General features: G+C 40.0%; 1 protein-coding gene across 1 annotated transcript in view; it reads right to left on the reverse strand.

The window, feature by feature from the left end:
• Positions 1-18,987, reverse strand: part of SND1 (staphylococcal nuclease and tudor domain containing 1) — a 438,879-nt gene that overhangs the window by 282,364 nt on the left and 137,528 nt on the right. The window contains exon 11 of the mRNA XM_017957142.2: positions 981-1,070. Within this exon, the coding sequence (XP_017812631.1) occupies positions 981-1,070 (90 nt within the window). The remainder of the gene's footprint in view (positions 1-980; positions 1,071-18,987) is intronic.

The raw sequence follows: 18,987 nt of genomic DNA on the forward strand, positions 1-18,987 counted from the left end.
CTAACAAAGAACACAAAGAAATGAAATCTATGGCCTCTGAATTGTTACATTAGAAATACAAAGTCAACATGCTGCCGGGCATGATGGTTCGTGCCTATAATCTCAGCACTTTGGAAGGCAGAGGTGGATGGATCACCTTAGGTCAGGAGTTCGAGATCAGCCTGGCCAAGATGGTGAAATTCCATCTTTACCAAAATATACAAAAATTAGCCAGGCGTGGTGGTGCACACCTGTAGTCCCAGCTACTCAGGAGGCTGGGGGGTAGAAATGCTTGAACTCAGGGGGCAGAGGTTGCAGTGAGCTGAGATCACACCACTGCACTCCAGACTAGGCAACAGAGTAAGATCTTGTCTCCCCCCAAAAACAACAACAACAACAACAACAACAACAAAAAGTCATCAAGCTACACAAAAATCTGCACACGAACTATGAGGAAGCCATATACCCCTTCCTGAAAAAAAAACTCTTACAGGGGACAGAAAATTCTGCCAGTCAGAAGAATAGAGGGAGCATTGATGCCACAGTGCATTACAATAGGCATGCTTATAGTCCAGGTCATCCCCTCTTCCCCTTATAGCCAGCCTATCCCTCAGAAGTAGCGGAAGCATGAAAAAGGAGCAAGCTTCCCTCACTAGTAAATCCCATAGCCCTGAACATTTAATGAAGGTGGCTGGAGAAAACAAGAGAGCCAACTGAATGGAGCTCAGGGCAATATGCAATTATTAAAACTGGAATTGAGCCCGGACCCTGCTGTGAGACTACTGGCAATCAAACTGTGGTCAGGGCCCTAATTTTAAACCTCTCCCATTGGGTACCATTTCTGACACATAAACACGCCTCTCCTCATATCAAAGTAATTCCACTTGACTTGATGGAGGAGTGTCATCTGCTGGTAACGGGCCCAGCTTACAACAATTGCCTCCAAAAGATTAGCTTAAGCCCAACCACTTGCAAATATACTTCTGTCATCAATTTCTTACCTTCTTCCCAATAAGCTTTTTTCGAAGAAATTCCCGGGCCTCAAACATGTAAGGAATGTCATACAGGGGACGCAGTTTCTTGTTCTTATCCTAAAAGTAAAATAAAACATGACATCAGGAATGAACAAAATCAAATGAACACGTCCTACAGCACAAGATATAGGAATGTGTCTGAAATTGGTTACCTCTTTGTATCGCGAATATTAAATGTTAAGATATATAATAAATGATTTAAAAGTATTTGGTTGAAATGCTTTATTGAGAATAGGGCTACCTTTTTCACACAACAGGCTCACAAATAAGAAATAGAGTGTTTGTAATCACCCAAACTGGAAACAAATGTTCTTTAACAGAGACATAGGAGCATAAACTGTATTACAGAAGAAGCTCAATAAGTATTAGGACACTTCAAATATTTACAGATATTTTAAATCCAATTCTATTACTCAAAAAAATCTTTATTGAGCACCTACCAACTGTTAGTTCCATACAAAGCATTCTATAAATACATGTATAATCCTGGACTCAAAAATTATGAAACTTAAAATAGGAATAGAAGAAATCCTACAGATAGGAAATAGCAACACAAAGCAGTTTTTTTTTGTTTTTGTTTTTTTTTTTTTGAGACAGAGTCTCGCTCTGGACAGGCTGGAGAGCAAGGGCATGATCTTGGCTCACTGCAACCTCCGCCTCCTGGGTTCAAGCAATTCTTGTGCCTTAGCCTCCAGAGTACTGGGGATTACAGGCATGTGCCACCACGCGCAGCTAATTTTTGTATTTTTAGTAGAGATGGGGTTTCACCATATTGGCCAGGCTAGTCTCAAACTCCTGACCTCAAGTGACCCGCCTGCCTTGGCCTCCCACCCAAAGTGCTGGGATTACAGGCATGAGCCACCACATCTGGCCAACAGTTTTGATTAAGTGCTATGCTAATACATGTGATATAGACTAGGGACTAAATGCTATAAGAGTTCAGGGAAGTGGAAAGAAGTAATCAGGAAATGTTTCATTGACAAGGCCAGATTTAATATGAGTTTGCAGGATAGTAAAGAAACAGGAGGAAAATTAAAGTTGGAAAAAACAGAAAAACCAAAAGAAGAGAGGCAGAAAGGAACAGTATGTCAACACATACACACTTACTTCATTATCTCACAGGCCCCAGATTCTTCCTAAAAGAGGTGGCTATTCTAAGCAATGTCATTTTTAGATGATATAAGAGGGTCTATCTAGATGAAGGTAACAGAAGTAGGAAAGGACAGGAGCCTGAGAGATAATGAGAACCACTTGAAGAAATGAATTAACGGGAACTGAAAATGGTGTAGAAAGGGAGGATAACGGAGTAGGAATCCAATGTGGAGTCATGATGACATGCGTAAGTCAAGAGACTTTTGTCTTTGTATAAGAAATAAGAGATCTTGACTACACCAGTTGGTATACTTCACTTTAATATTTCCCTCCCAGAAGCCTGTAAGTTCCACGACAAAAAAGACCCATTCTTTGTTTTTCTTTAACTCCCCAGAACCAAGTACAGTACCTCCCTCATCAGTACATACTCAATAATTACAGTTAGACTTAAGTAGCTCCAAAGAAACATGCAGACTGATATACAAAGATCAAATGTGGCACCTGGTATCTTCTGTCTGGCAAGGATTCTTAGGTATGATTGAGTGCCATCACCAATTCTGCTTTACGGCTTATGTTATACTTGGCTCCTTAAGAGATCTCTATTTGTAATCTATTTTTGTAAAATATCCATAATCCTGTACATGTGTCCCTTGTGTTAACCAGCATTCCCCTAACCCAGGCATACATACAAAGTATGCTAGGAGAACAGGATTGCTTTGCAGAGTTGGGAATCTCCAGGAAAATATTTGCAAAAAGTATAGAAAGAAAGGAGAAAATCAAGGACCAACCCCTACCCTAGATGTACACCATTGATTCCACATCCTCTATGCTTATCCAACCTGGCCGAACCTTTGCCATCTATTATGCACCTGACAAAACAAGACACCTCTGTGTAGTCCAAACTGTACCCAAAGAAAATATTACGTTTTTTCCTAAGTAGCCACTACTTTTAAGTAAAGAGCCTTCATCATTTTAATGCCCCATTTAAAAATCATCCTAAGGTCGATATTATGGTTAAGGGGATCTATGAAATAGATGTTTCCTCCTAGATGCAAACTAAGCCTCTATGCCTCCAGCACATAATACCAACATTTCAATTCATTGACCATGACCAAGAAAATCTCTTGTGAGACTGTAGATAACACTTTAAGTGTCAAGGAAATTTGAGTTTCATATTCACTATCCAACTGTTTTCTACTTCCTGTTAAAAAAAAAAGTGGGGGCAGAGGGCATAATTATCATCATTCCAGTGCTCTTCTAAAAAGTTAAGGTAGCTCCTTGTCCCAGATCATATGTGGAAGTCAACATACTCCAAACAGACACCTCTGGGGTGGCTGAGCTCTGATCAAGGCCCAGGTGTGTCATGATCACTGTCTGATGGGAAGAAAATGACCATGAACACGAGAATCTTTAGAGGAACAAAATAACATTGAGGTTTTCTTATAGAAAATAAAGAAAATGGGATGCGTAGAAATTGCCTGGGTTAGGGGAATGCTGGTTAACACAAGGGACACATGTACAGGATTATGGATATTTTATAAAAATAGATTACAAATTAGAGATCTCTTAAGGAGCCAAGTATAACATATAAGCCGTAAAGCAGAGTTGGTGATGGCACTCAATCATAGCTAAGAATCCTTGCCAGATAGAAGATACCAGTTGCCAGTAATAAACAGGATTTTTAATAAAGACAAAATCAATGGTTATCAGAATCAGCCCTCAGGAATAAAGAAGTGTCAGTGTATTCATATTCACCAAGCAACAGTGGACATTCTATTTTCTGAGGGTAGCTACATGATTACTAAAGTGAACATTTTCAAAGATGAATTGAACAAAATAACAACACTGACCTTACATAGCCTTATGATTTGCCTCAGAACCCAAAATCCTGCACCTTACTCTCTCTCTCTCTCTCTATATATATATATATATATATATATATATTTATTTTTTTTTTCTTTTAAAGATATGGGGTCTTACTATGTTGCTCAGGCTAGTCTTGAACTCCTGGCTTCAGGCAGTCCTCCCACCTCTGCCTCCTGAGTGGCTAGGACTACAGGCATGTGCCACTACACCTGTCTCCCTACATATTCTGAAACAGCATAGAGATAGACAGGAATGTCAGTTGGCTGTAATTCCAAAACTAGGAATAAAAGGTAAGAAACACTGTTCCAATGGGCCTTCAAATGAAGATTATGGGATGAGGTACAACTAAACATTTGAAAATGGCTGTCTAAATAAGAATCTTGCTTTTAAGACACTCCACAGGATAAAATACCCTCAAAAGAATGAAGGAAAATAAAGAATGTATTAACAAACACCCCAATAAGAAACAGGGTACCTTCAGAGTCTGATTATATGTCTCTCATGAAGCTAGAAAGAACTAATAGCACAAGCAGAAAACAAGATACCACAGAATGATCTTGTTACTCTAACCCCTCAGAGCTAGTAGCTATTGACATCTGCAGACATCTTACAAGAGAGATATTAGAAGTCCCTGAGAAACCACAAAATAAAAGCAATTCCTGCAAATTACCAGGTATATAAAAGCCTTTGAAATCTCCAAGAGGCAACTGAGGTATGGAATGTATCCTCAGAAAACAGGACTTTAGCTGAATCTTACCTGCTTAAAAAGAACTGTCTAGTTTAGATTCTAATTTACATGGAAATATTTTTTAAAAAATAAAAATAGGAAAAAATGCTTGCTTTATAAACTCGTGGGTGGATAATATACAAACCAATAGGTGCTGTAATCACTGTTCATCCTGAGAAATGACATTGCATGTAGGCCCTGCAATGACTCACATTAGAGATGGAAGAGGTAACGTCAGTCATCTGTATCTCTTACCAGTTTGGGAAGGAGGCCCAATACCCACATCTCAGCATCTGAAGATATAGCTAGCATTTTTTCAGGAAGGTATTTTTGGCTGGTTGCCAAAATTGGGAGTCTGGTCAATGTCCATTAGGAGGGAATAAAAGAGAACTTGAGTCAAGTCCTTATTCTCAACCCCCATTCAGGCCTAATTTTACCTAGCCCATTCTTAAACATTGTACCCACAAAACTAAATGACCTTGGGATACTGCAGGATTTTTATAAATGAGGGAGAAATGAAGGCAGAAAAAAGAATATAAATTTATTACCACTGATACACACTCAAAATGGTGAAGATGGTAACTTTTTAATGTATATTTGATCTCATTTTTTAAAGTGTAAAAAACAAAAAAAATTTAAGTCACAAATTATATATTTAAAAAAAGGTTGAAATGTGTGGCTTCATTAAAATTTTAAAAGTTCTGTACCGAAAAGACATAATGAATGAAGTGAAAAGTCAAAGAAAGCACTGACAGTGGGGATAAGTGAAATGGAAGAAAGAACATGGAGAGCAGGAGAGGGAACAGGGGTGCAGGGCCACAGCTGTAATGAGATCAGGGCAGGCCTCACTAAGATTACATTTTATCAAAAACTCAAAGAGGTATAGGATGCCCAGTCATCCGAAGAAAGGCAAAGATAACAGCCAATGCACGTTAGCAACAAAGGCAACACCACTGCAGCTAGAGCAGAATGCAGGAGGGGGAGGCAGCAGGAGATGAAGACACAGAGCTGACTTCACATTTGAAAGAATTATTTTGCCTTTTGTGTTGAGAACAGACACTGTGACAAGAAAAGGATAGAGCAGAGGAGACAAATTAGGAGATTATGATAGTAATCTGGGCAGGAAATCATGGGAGATTACATCAAGGCAGCAGCAGTGAGGAAGGCAAGAAGTGCTCAGAACTGGAAACATTCTGAAAGAAGACGGATGGAACGTTAGGAATGAAAGAAAAGGAGGAATCAAGAATGACTCCTTTTTTATCTGAGCAAATGGAAAGATGGCTGGGGTCATGAAATAAAATGGGGAAGATCACCAGTAGAACAGACAAAGGGAGAAGGGTAAGATCAGGAGACGTGCTAAGCTTCAGCTATTAGATACCTGAGTGGAGATGCTGAATGGGCAGTTGGGTATACAAACATGGATTTTGGTCTGAACCAGCAAAACACGTTTGGGAGTTGTTGGCATATAGGTAGTATCTTCTAACATTAAAAGGTCATGAATACGCAACAGGAGACTGAGAATGAGCAACCAGTAAGCAGGGCGGGAGGAAAATACCAGAATGCTGTGTTCCGGAATCCAAGAAATGAAAACGAATAGACAAGAAGGAATCATCAACTGTGTCAAATGCCACAAACTAAGGCAAGCAAAATGGGAAGTAAGATTTGCACTTTGGATCTAGCTAAGTGTGGGTCATTGGTAGTTTGATGAGGATAGTTTTGGTAGAGCACTAGGGGTACAAGCCTGGTTGAAACTACAAATGGGTGCACAAGAGAATGGTAAGAAAAAAACCTGAGGACAGCAAGAACAGTTGATCCTTGAATGACATGGGTTTAAACTGTGCAGGTCCACTTATATGTGGATTTCCTCCTGCCCTTGCCATTCCTATGACAGCAAGACCAACCTCTCCTGTTCTGGTCAACAGTAGGCAATTAGTTGAATTCTGGGGGGAATAAAAAGTTCTAGGGCTGGGCGCAGTGGCTCCCACCTGTAATCCCAGAACTTTGGGAGGCCAAGGCAGGTAGATCATGAGGTCAGGAGATCAAGACCATCCTGGCTAACATAAACCCTGTCTCTACTAAAAATACAAAATTAGCTGGGTGTGGTGGTGGGTGCCTGTAGTCCCAGCTACTCGGGAGGCTGAGGCAGGAGAATGGTGTGAACCCGGGAGGCGGAGCTTGCAGTGAGCTGAGATAGCGCCCACTGCCTGGGCAACAGAGAGAGACTCCATCTCAAAAAAAAAAAGTTCTATATATGAATTTTTGACCATGTGGAGGCTGCCACTCCTAAATCCCACACTATTCAAGGGTCAACTGTATATACAGTCCTTTCAAAAGCTGTGTCATGAAGGAGTACGAAGAGACTATGGTGGCATGCGCCTTCCCTGGCAAGGAAGCGGCAGAGCAAAGATAAGGATTTTGTTTTTGATTTCAGATTGGAGAAATAACAGGCAATGGTCTAGTGGTGAGCAAACAAGAGAGAGAAGAGAACTGCTAAAGCAATGTCCATGCCATGGACAGAATGGCTTTCCACAGAGCACCAGTAGTTCATCTGCAGGTATATGGATGGATGCAGATTCCAGTAGGTGGGTAGACAGATGTGGTACTCAGAGCTGGTGGGGGTTCTCTTCTGATTACTTTGATTTACTCAGTAAATAACTAACAATAAGAAAAAGAGAAATAAACCCATAGATGAATTGGCAAAAGATATAAACAGGTATTTCACTAAAGAATTCCAAGTACACATTAAGTATGCAAAAAAGTATAACTTGATAATTGTCAGAAAAATGTAAATTGAGATACAGTACCTCTATCATATTGGCAAATATTTTAAAGAATGTGGGGAAACAGGAATGCCCCTTAACCACTGATGGGACTATAAGAAGTTTTAATACTTTGATATGGTGCTATGCGGCATTGTTTGGTTAAAGGTGGTAACACACATACCTCTAACTACGAAATGCTACTTACAGGTAGGTATATGCCCCAGAAAATTCTCGTATGTGCAAGACAAGTGTAACAACATCTATATTAACACTGGATATAGTATAATCAAGCAATGGAATACACAGTAGTTTGGCTGATTTAGAGCAACACAGCAAATGGACAGATTTAAAAAAAAAAACAAAATTGAGCTGGAAAAGCAAGTTGTAGACTAATATAGTAAAACCCCATATAAAAGGAGACTAAAAACAGATACAAACAATAGTATATTATTCATAAAGCTATGTAAGCAGCAAAAGAATAAAAATGCACAATGGTTACTGATGTGGAATGGGTGGGGAGAGAAAGAGAAAAGGAGAAGGGGAAAAAATGGGGTTGAGGACAAGTACACAGGGACTTTCAACTGTGTCTGTAATACACAACAGTAAAAAGGAAAAATACAAGGCTCTGAAGCACACAGGGAAGAATATCAAGGCTGAAAAAGGAACCCAGATGTTTGTTATGTTATTCTATAAACTTAGATTTCTTTTTTAAGACAAAATGTTGAGGGAGAGAAAATCTCCAAAGCTGCTTTGATCACCCTTTCCCATTTCTCCCAATATTTCATGCTTTCATTCCTCTCTTCAGCAGAATAACTGGCCATTCTTTTCCTCCTAAGAAATGCACTAAATTCCATTTATTTCCTCAAAAAAAGGATACTCTTCCACAGATATATCCTTCTGTGAGGCAGTGGAAATAATTTAACTACAAACGTTCTATAGACAGGGTCAAAATCAAATTTGATTTTTATATTTAAAAGGAGACTCAACTATAATAAATGAATTAATGTGCCCAAGAGGAATTATACTCCATGACGATCTTAAAACTGACTGTTGAATTAAAATAAGAACTACAGACATGATCAGATTAAAATGGATAAGATTTCAAACAGTAAATAATGGACCAGTCCCAGTTGCCCTGCCACACATGCTATTTTAATAAACAAAGGCTGCAATTTCCATTTCAATTATAACTTAAAATAGGAGCATTACCACATGCCCTGGGCATATTTACAATTAAGGACCTTTCAATTCCCTTGGCATCCAGGAGACAGAACACACAGGGATAGCCACTGTTTTATGGTCCTTAACACATACAGTAGCACATTTCTATAAAAGGCAGGTCTGATAACTAGAAAGCTACAAGCTAGCAGTGGGAGGAGGGTTTAAAATTGTAACCACCTTGGCCGAATGGAAGGTATCTTTTATCTTCCCAAGGTACCTAACTATTCCTAAAGGACCATACACAGAAGCCTCACAGATCCAAACACCTCAAGAGTTGTTTCAAAGAAAAAGCAGCTTTATTTCCAACCAGCTCTATTTCATTCTCTCCACTCAAAATACCTCTTAAAAGTAAATACAGTCTACAACAGAGACATGATCTGAGCAAGTGCCAAATTCACAGCAATGCAATACATTTAGCATATCTTCCAGGAAGCAAAGACGAAATAGAAAACAATAGAAACTGAAATCAAACTTTAAAAAAAACCTGGAATCTACGTGAGTATACAGGTGTGAGGTTAGAAGGAGGTGATTATGAAGATAACTACCTCCCTTAAGTGTTTCACTGCTTGTGTAGGACCCTCCAATTTCTCAATCCTTCTGACAACCCTATTTGATTCTGCTGATCCCATCTTTAAGGCTCTATTAGCACGTGTGAAAAGCACTAGAACTTAAAGAATAATAATAGTTATAGATAACCCTATCAAATAGGCTTAATGCTAATAGCAGTCCTACCTGGTAAAGATCATGATCCCCCTTTTACCAGAAGGCAATTAAGGCTTACAGTTTAAGTAATTTGCCTGATGTCACATAACTAGTAATGGCAAAGCTGGGATTTTGATCCCAGGTACCCCAGAGGCTCATGGCTTGTGAGCCAGGCACTACAGCTCTTGGTTTTTGACTGCCAAAAGACAATCACCACCTGTTGGTAGTTGTCAGGTTTCAGTATGCCTCAGAATCTCGTGGGAGCTTATAACCCTGCAGACTATCAAGCCCACACCAGATAATCTGATTCAGTAGTTCTGGTGTGATTCCCACAAACGTGCTTTTTAATTTTTGTTCTTTAACACAGTCTCGCTATGTTGCTGCTCCTGGTGCAATGGCGTGACAAGGGCTCACTGCAGCCTTGACGTTCCAGGCTCATGTGATCCTTCCACCTCAGCCTCCCAAGTAGCTGGGACTATAGGTATGTACCACCACACCCAGCTAATTATTTTAATTTTTTGTAGAGACAGGGTCTTGCTGTGTTACCAGGGCTGATATCAAACTCCTGGGTTCAAGTCATCCTCCCACCTCAGCCTTTCAAAGAGCTAGGATAATAGGCAGGAGCCACTGCATCTGGCCACCTGAATTTTTAAATAAGTAGCAAGGAGGTCTCTGGGCCACAAAAATGTCTATATTTTAGCCATTTGGCCCCATGACTTTTAAATCAAAGGCAATAAAACAAAGAGGAGGTTAGAGTTTTATTAAAGGCAGAAAGCCACCCTGGGGAACTTGATTAATGCTAAAATAGTTCAATAAAAATAAAAGAAAAAGTAAGCAGGTTAATAACAATGGAAGAATTCAATACCCCTCCAACTTTTATACAAATAAGACACCAGGAAACATTGTAGTAACAGTGACGAAACAAAACTTCCAAATATTCCTTAGTTCCAGCTACTGGAAGCCTGGGTGTGGGATCTGAGAATCCAACCAACCTGGCCATGACAGGAATGGCAAAAGTAGGCACGTCTTGTCTCCTTTCCTGCCCAAGTCCACAAAGCCACCCAGGGGTCTGGACCCACACTAGCCACGGTGATAGCAGAAAAGAAGAGGCAGTGGCAATTCCAAGAAACAGTCCTGGTTACAGATGTCTCCTGGCAACTTGCCAGTAGGAGAAGAAGCGTTTCACAGGACCAAAAGTGGGAAGAAGTAAAGCAAATTTAGGCAGTCTCATGTCCTTAAAGAGACTGACCTGTTATCTCCAGTGCACAGCATATGATTATATTCCCCAGGAACCTGCACATCCTGAAATTAAAGTACCATTTTCAAGACCATCACGTAGGAAAAAAAATCTGCCTCTAAAGAGTGTTCTTCTATTCAATGACATTAGCCAACTAAGAGTATTTCAGAAGCACTTGCTATTTACTGCTCAGACACAGTAAGGATGAGAGAGGGAAGAGGACAGAGAGAAGGATAGGGAAGAAATAACAGGAGCCAAGTATGAAGTCTTTGTTCCCCCAAGACCCCGTCAGGACTTTAAATAGCTTAAAGGATCCAGGGGCTCCCAAACAATTATCCAAGTAGCAAACCATATGTGGTGCCTTCACTTAGCTACAAATACTACTGCAAGGGGTGGGGGGGGGGAGGGGAAGGTGAAATAAAAGAACAGCATCGCCCCTCACAAACCTAAATGTGAAAGGACATGAAGGCTCACAAGAAGGTGGGCCACCAGCCGCAAAGTGGCTCCCACACCCACTGAAGAAAATTGAAAACAAAAAAGATGCTGAGGTCCTGCCTCATCTTCCTTTCCCTGTGCAGGCACGGCTTTCAACATGTAACCGGACACAAACATTTCCCACCCTCGAAGTGCTCTGAAAGTAAAACTCTGCTCCAAGAGGGAATGAAGTCTGTGCTACTTTTCCTAGAGGAACAGTGAGGATTCAGCCAGTAAGCCTGGGATAATGAGGCAGAAAGGGCATCAAATTCTTCAAGAGAACAAGGCTTGAGTTCAGTTCTCCGGAAGGCAATGAGGAAAAGAGCTGCCCTCGACCTTGAAATCAAACATTCCCTGAATATTTCATGGCAACCAAATGACCAAGAGTAGCAGGCAGCTTGATGCTGATCTATTGGGCTCTTGACAGTGATTGTGGCCCAAACTTGGTGGTTTGCCTCGGTTTCCTCTTAAGAATCAGCAAAACAGCCCGAGCATGGTGGCTCATGCCTGTAATCCCAGCACCTATTGGGAGACTGAGGTGGGTGGATCACCTGAGGTCAGGAGTTCAAGACCAGCCTGACCAACACGGTGAAACCCTGTCTCTACTAAAAATACAAATTAGCCCAGCATGGTGGCGTGCATGTGTAATCCTTGGGATTACTTGGGAGGCTGAGATAGGAGAATCGCTTGAACCCAGGAGGTGGAGGCTGGGGTGAGCTGAGATCATGCCAATGTACTCCAGCCTGGGTGACAGAGTGAGACTCCATAGGAAAAAAAAGAAGAAGAAGAAAAAAAAAAAGACTCAGCAAAATAAAAATTATCTGGACTTACTTATGACTTTGTGGTGAAAACCAAGCAAAATTATTTCAAAACTGTAAAAAATCAGAAACAGGCTAATTAGTACAAATTAAGGCAAGTCTAAGTTCATACTCAAGGAACATTTTGGCAAATATAAACTCCGTGAGAAAACCAAATCTATACTTTTACTGCTGCTAAAAAGCAAAGCTACTTAGCTAAGTTTTAAGGCATCTAACATGGATGTTAACAAGAACAAAAATGTCAAGGGACAGAAGACGAGATAAGCCAAAGTTACAGCACTAATCACTTTCTGCCTTGTATTATTATAATTTAATTACTTCATACAGGTCTTAGAGCCTCTGCCAGACTACATGAGGGCAGATCTATGAAAGAGAAAAAAAGCTGTTCATGATACCTAGAAAGTGCCCAGCATCGTGCCACATTCCTAGAAATATCAAAATACTGAGGGAATATAATGGGGAATTCAGAAAGAATTATCTAAAAAATTTATTTTTGACAACTCAAACCCTATTTCTTGTGATTATGGGATTTAATAAATCTGGTTAGTAAATCTCAAAGTGAACTTTAAAGCGGGGACAGCTGTATCACTGCAGCTTCATACTATCATTAGCAAATGCATAGAATGAAGGGTGCTTATACTACACTAGTTGAATACAAACTGTTCCTCAACCTTCTGGCTACTATTACTAAATATGATTTTATACTATACAAAGATAAGTCCGTTAATGAATAAAAATTAGAAAAATTTAACTAGATATCTCCTTGTACAACTGCAAAACCTAGACCCTTTGTAATCGCTAATGAAAAAGTAGTACTCTTGGCAGCCTGTGTCTAACGTTAGAGAAAACCCGAATTTACAAAATCCAAATAATCACTATGCTCTCTTTTGACCTGGCTAAGACTTTAAAACAATTTTCTATTCTCTCTACACCTACAAGTTTGACACAATGAATTATATTACTTATGATCCTGAAAAAACACACCCTCAATTTATTATTAGCTAAGCTAGCAGAAATCCTTACAGAACACATATAATACCATTCAGAGTTCAAGTAAAGCTGAACTGATACACTAAAAATATTTCAAGTGTGACAGTTCAACGCTAAAATAAATATGATAGTAAACTACCATATAAAGAGGAATATTTTCCTAATTTGGAATCAAAAGAACTAGCTTCCTCAAAAAAAATCATGAAGTTGAGATTAACCCTAAGTAAACACGGTTGCTGGGGTTGGTATATTTTGAGGTTAAACTGGAAGAAAAGAAGGAAAGGGTAGTGAAAGATCATGGAGCTCTTCCTTTGTTCTGGAAAGACTCGTCTGCAGCAATACAGGCATGAAGTTTTGGTGAATGAAATGTACTCTTTGTGTGCTGCTTAAATGAGCAAGCAGAGCTGAGAAGAAATAAAATATAATTAGTGTCTCTGTAGAAGAGCCTCTTTCTACCTAGCTAATAGTTGTGAAGATCAACTAGAAACATGAATGAACATTTAAAGCGGGAAATTCCTTAATTGGAAATGACATTTAAAAAAATCTACAAGTAAGAAGACAGAATTTAAAAGCAGTAGAGGAAAACAAGCAGAGAGAAAGAAGCCTTCAAAGACAAAAGTAGGCCTGAAGGTTTTCAAGGTAATGGAAACCGGTACGGTAACTGGTGGCAGCAGGGACCAGTATATCACAACTGGCTATGCCCTTCTGGCACTACTTTCCTTTTCATTGGTAGCTCATAATTAACCAGTTGGCCCCAGATCGTGTTTTCTAGTAATGGAGAAATCTTCTCCCACATTTCTTACTGTTCATACCCAGGCTAAAAATGGACAGCCAATGCCCTCAGTAGAGACAACCCCGTTACTTAAAGTACAGGCACCAAGCCAGATGAAACCCATCCAGCACAGGGATGTGCCACAAACCCTCCCACAGTTATAAAAGAGGGGAAAAGAACAGGAGGAAAAGAAAATAAATCTCTGACAACAGGAAACCAATTTTCTCTGTAACAGACAGCAGGAGCGGGTGAGCCCATTCAGAGGATAATATCATTTTGTTAGAAAAATGCTTCTTTGTGAATGTCTTCCTTTCTTCACCTTATTAAAAAACAATAATTATTATTAAAGTTTCTTCTTGGAAGAACACAGAAGGGAAAATGAGGCTGAATATGACACCATTATTTAGCTGGTGCCAGTGGAACCTTCGATTGAGCCAGATTTCCAGTCAAATTTGTGCAATGAATTGTTGTGCATTTCAAAACACAAGACTGAATTACGTAAGTGCACGCAGAAAGGTCTCCCTTTTAGACACTGGGTTTCTGCTTGGTTGCTGCATCTCTTCAAGGTCTAAATTAGGATGCCAAGTCTAGTGCCACATATTTCATCCACCAAATTCAAAATATTCTAAGCCTGTGCATAAATATTCAGTAAAATGAGGCCTGTACCTTTTCAGGACAGATATCAGTCTAACCTTACAGAAGGAAGATGACTTTCTTTTACTGTACAGTCTACTTGACATCAATCAGAAAACTTCAACATTTATCACCCACTACTACCATGGAGAAATATGGGCAAATAAACTTAAAAGAACTATGAACAGCACAGACATGTAGATGCAATACTCAGCTGGCACAGCAATTTCATTATATATATATAGCTTGCCTTGCCCTACTGTGTGAAGGGACCGTTACAAACTTGAAGCCACACTCAGGAATTTGTTGGGGTTCTTTTCTCCAGCTGGTTGCACCTAGTGAACAGGCAGGCAAGTCACAGCACACAGAACAGTCAGGTGAGGGTAGAGGGGAGGAGGGCAACAATGGGGAACTTCTCCATCTATAACTGTGGTTGCTGTTCACAGCTGTTCCGTCTGTGGGGAATGACATGGGACGTGAGACTGGTGCCTTGATCTGTGAGAATACAGTTTTATCTCCTCCTTCATGTAATGTCACCCTAAATATCCTTGTCCTTCCAGCCATAAAAGAACTGAAATGGTGCCTATTTAACAAAGTTTTTATGTCAATCCTATCACCATCGCATTGTGACAATGACACCCTTACCTTTCCTACTGCTGGCACCCTAACTCCCTTAACACAAAGGGTTGGCACCACTCTAAATTTCTACAATTCATTAAAAAACAAAACAAACACCACTAACTATTTGAGTGGTGCTATGTGCTTGCACGTTAAACATATTAATTCTAATCCTCACAATAGCAAAAAAAGCTGGAATTATGACAGCTTTACTTCACAGAGACCTAAGAAGTTAGGTGCCCAGAGAAATAACATGCCCAATATCACATATGTCAGAGCAAAAAGCTCCCACAAAGATCTGTCTGCCCCAGAAACCATCACAGTTTCTATCATCTGCTTCCCAGTTGCTGTGGTAGCAAGAACTGGCAGATTACCCACTGGCTTTTCACTCACTACACACAATGTCCCCTAGACCTGAAAAGGTCAATTAATTTCAACACGTAATACATGCTTGCCCACCCTGGGAAGCTCACCAAACAGGAAAAAGTTGGATCTAGTAGTTATGCTAGTTATGAAGCTATTGTCATGCAGTTTCAAAACTGATCATTCTAAACTTTTCCTTGGTGACGTTAGGGCAGGGAACCTGCAAACCCTGTCTCTGCCTTGCCAGCTGGCTTCCTTAGCTCTGCCAATAGGGGGTGCCAGAGGCAGCTGGGACAGGAAGAAGGGGCAGATCTTTCCTATTCCTGCCAGTGGCTCCAGAGCACAACTTCTTCCTCCCAGCAATGGTAGCTTGTTCCAGTAGCAGCAAGCGAGTTCAGCTTGCTGCTTTCCCAACACTCCTAGAAATAGGTTATCACACTTCCTCAGATTCACAAGAACCAATCAACTGGCAGCACTCCTGGGAAGTCTGGGTCCCAAGATCCTGGAGTTCCAGTCCTAGTCTCCAAGCTTAGAGACACAAGCATCAATTAACAGCAGTCTATGTCCCCAGCTTCACATAGTCTCCCTCTAAATTTCCATGTTTTTATATGTTTTCTTTTCTTATTCCCCCAACCTTAGAGGGCAGGAGGTACATCTTGTAGTTATTACCTCCATGCTACCCTTAGGGTTCTTTTTTTCACCTTATTAGTATTCCCACATCTAGCTAATCATTTCTTACATTATGTTCTCTCTGTTAAAATAACTGGTGTGCTTTCTGTCTCCTTACTGGATCCTGACACCGTAGCTAAAAGCACCCTCTCTTGCAGTTCACAACTGGACAAAGAAAAGTGACCATCAGATAGCAGCAGTCCACCTCTCTTGATAAACAACACTCCGCAGAGAAAATTCCCTCTTACCTATTCCATACCACCAGCTTCACCCTGCCTGCCCCCATATACCATGACCACCTACACTGTGCAAATATGCACAAAAGATCCAATAAAAAAGGAACTAGTACTCATAAAGAGCTTCCACAGTTAAAATATGTGATGACTGAGAAATGCTTACAAGATTCAACAACTGGTAACACAAAGAGAAGACTTTCAAGTCACAGTACGTGTCTAATCCATGGAATGTGCAAGATATGAAAATTACACAATAAGAGAACAAAATAACCTATAATTTTTTCTACCTATAATATGCTGTTGAACACTCTCATGGATAGTGAATCATTTTGTGGTTTTCAAGCCCAACCACACAGGAAAGCTGCATTCATGGCTTTGTAAATTGCAATCATGATAGAAATGGAAGACTAAAGTTAGCTTAAATGTGTCAGCGTGGTTACTATATTGCATAAAATGGTATGTAAATAAAGTAAGGGTTAAAGGAGATGACAAATCACGGGAGGCCCAAAATACCAGCAAAATGTCATTTTTCTACTATAGCAAGATGAAAAAAATCCCAGATTTGTTATCACATATTTTATCATGCAATGTTTCTGAATGAAGTCTAGGAACTTCTCTTAAGCCAGCTGTCAAAAATAAGTGGAGCTGGGTGCATACCCAGGGCTAGGAGAAGGGGAAAAGGGAAATTACTGTTTAATGGGGACAGAGTTTCAGTTTTGTAAGATGAAAATGTTCTATAGGTATGTTTTGCAATAATGTGAATATACTTAACATTTCTGAGCAGTAAATAAAAATGGTAAAGATGGAAATTTTATGTTATATATGTGTTACCACAACTAAAAAAAAAAAAAAAAAAAGGAATGCTGGGCATGGTGGCTCATGCCTTTAATCCCAGCAGTTTGTGAAGCCAAGGCACGTGAATCACAAGATTCACAAGAGTTAGATGTGAATCACAAGAGTTAGAGACCAGCCTCAGCAACAGAGTGAGACTCTGTCTCTGCAAAAAATAAAAACAAAAATAGTTGGGTGTGGTGGCATGTGCCTGTAGTTATAGTTGTCTGGGAGGCTGAGGTAGGAGAACTGCTTGAGCCCAGGAGGTTGAAAGCCCAGTGAGTGGAGATAGCACCACTGCACTCCAGCCTGGGGACAGAGTGAGACTCTGCCTCAAAAAAAACCAAAAAAGAAAAAAGAAAAAGAAAGGTAAAGCTCATTTCATTCAGTACTCTGCTGATCTCTTTAATCTGGAAGAAGCATCAGGAACACTATCAAATTCAATTTCCACATTAATATAAGAATATTCAGATATAAAACACTGATCTTTGGTTAACTGCAAAGATACTTAGTTACTATTTAACAATCAAGCATGCTAGCCCAGTTCTGCTCCTGACAACTATATTCCAAACTGCTTGCTGAACAAGCTCCACGAATGGATCTTATGGTCCCCTTTTGATGTCGTTTCTCCAGCCTAGATGCGACTGCCACAGCAGTGTGAAATATTTTGTTGACTCAGATGCCAAATATTCTTCAAGACATGCTCGAATGCTGCTCAGCGACTCCAGGAAGCCTTCTGTGAATTTTCTAATAAAATATCCTGTATTCTCATAACACATCTAACCCAACTCAGTATGTATGCATCTGACATCCCACAGGTGATTACAAGCTACCCGAAATTAAAAACAGCATCTTGTTCACCTTTTTGATACCACTATGCTCATTTAACCCTCAAAGCAATTCAAAAGAGTCAGCAAATATTACCTATATTTTCATTTATGAAGAAAAAGAGGGTCAAAGAAATTGAGAGACCCTTGGCCACACCACTAAAAATAGCAGGAGCAAAAGTTGAACTCGAATTTAACTAATTCCAAAATCTATGGCCAATGGATGCTATCACAGGGCATCAAACAATATTATGATTCCTCTCTAACAGCTTAGACTTTGAGCATCTTAGACTTCCTCTCTAACAACTTAGACATTCCTTTTCCTCTCCCCCAAGCACTCAGCTCCTTGTCCTAGAAGAGCAGATTGTGTGTAAGGAGAAGGGAAGACAGGGAGCCTGAGCATCCCCCACACAGCACCACCCTCTACTCTAGAGATATGTACAAGGTGACCTCCTTACCCGAACCCAAACTCTGCCTCACCACTCGATGACAAGGATGCTGGGTGGCTCCAAGCAAATGTTGCTGAATGCAAGAAATTTCTCCAGGGTCACTGCTAATGAGAAGCCAGAACATCACGCCACTTAGCTACAGAATGTTCACCTAATAAATCTTACAGATTTGAACAAAACCCAAGACCAGGAGGTTATAAGAAAAAACAAACAAACAATTCAGAACCACTAGCCTAACAATCTACGTCACTACCTCTATATTTCTAAATATATGAGGTTTGACATTGAAACTAATTAGAAATAAAAGAAAAGGCTGTAATTTAAAAACACAAATATTTCTTTCTGAATGGTTTAATGGTAATACATGGCCACCACTATTTCTTTTGAGGATACTCCTCTTTTTCCCTTGATTAAGTTCTATTCAGCTAATTTTGATCCAATAAAAGTGCACGGCAAAGGACGAAGGATCAACAACCTAAACAAAATGAGGAATCCAAAGAAGCACATTCTACCTCGGCAAATGAATCAGCATGCTATCAGGCCCGAAAGAACTATCGTGGCCATGTAACAAGTTGAAGATGAGGCTTTAGGGAAAACCAACCTGCATGCCTTTTAATTGCAGTGTGCTAGATTTCCTTAAAAGCAGACACGTGTCTTTTGCCTGTTTGGGTGCTGCCAGCATGCTGA

This window comes from Papio anubis, chromosome 4, assembly GCF_008728515.1.
Source record: "Papio anubis isolate 15944 chromosome 4, Panubis1.0, whole genome shotgun sequence".
Classification (NCBI taxonomy): domain Eukaryota; kingdom Metazoa; phylum Chordata; class Mammalia; order Primates; family Cercopithecidae; genus Papio; species Papio anubis.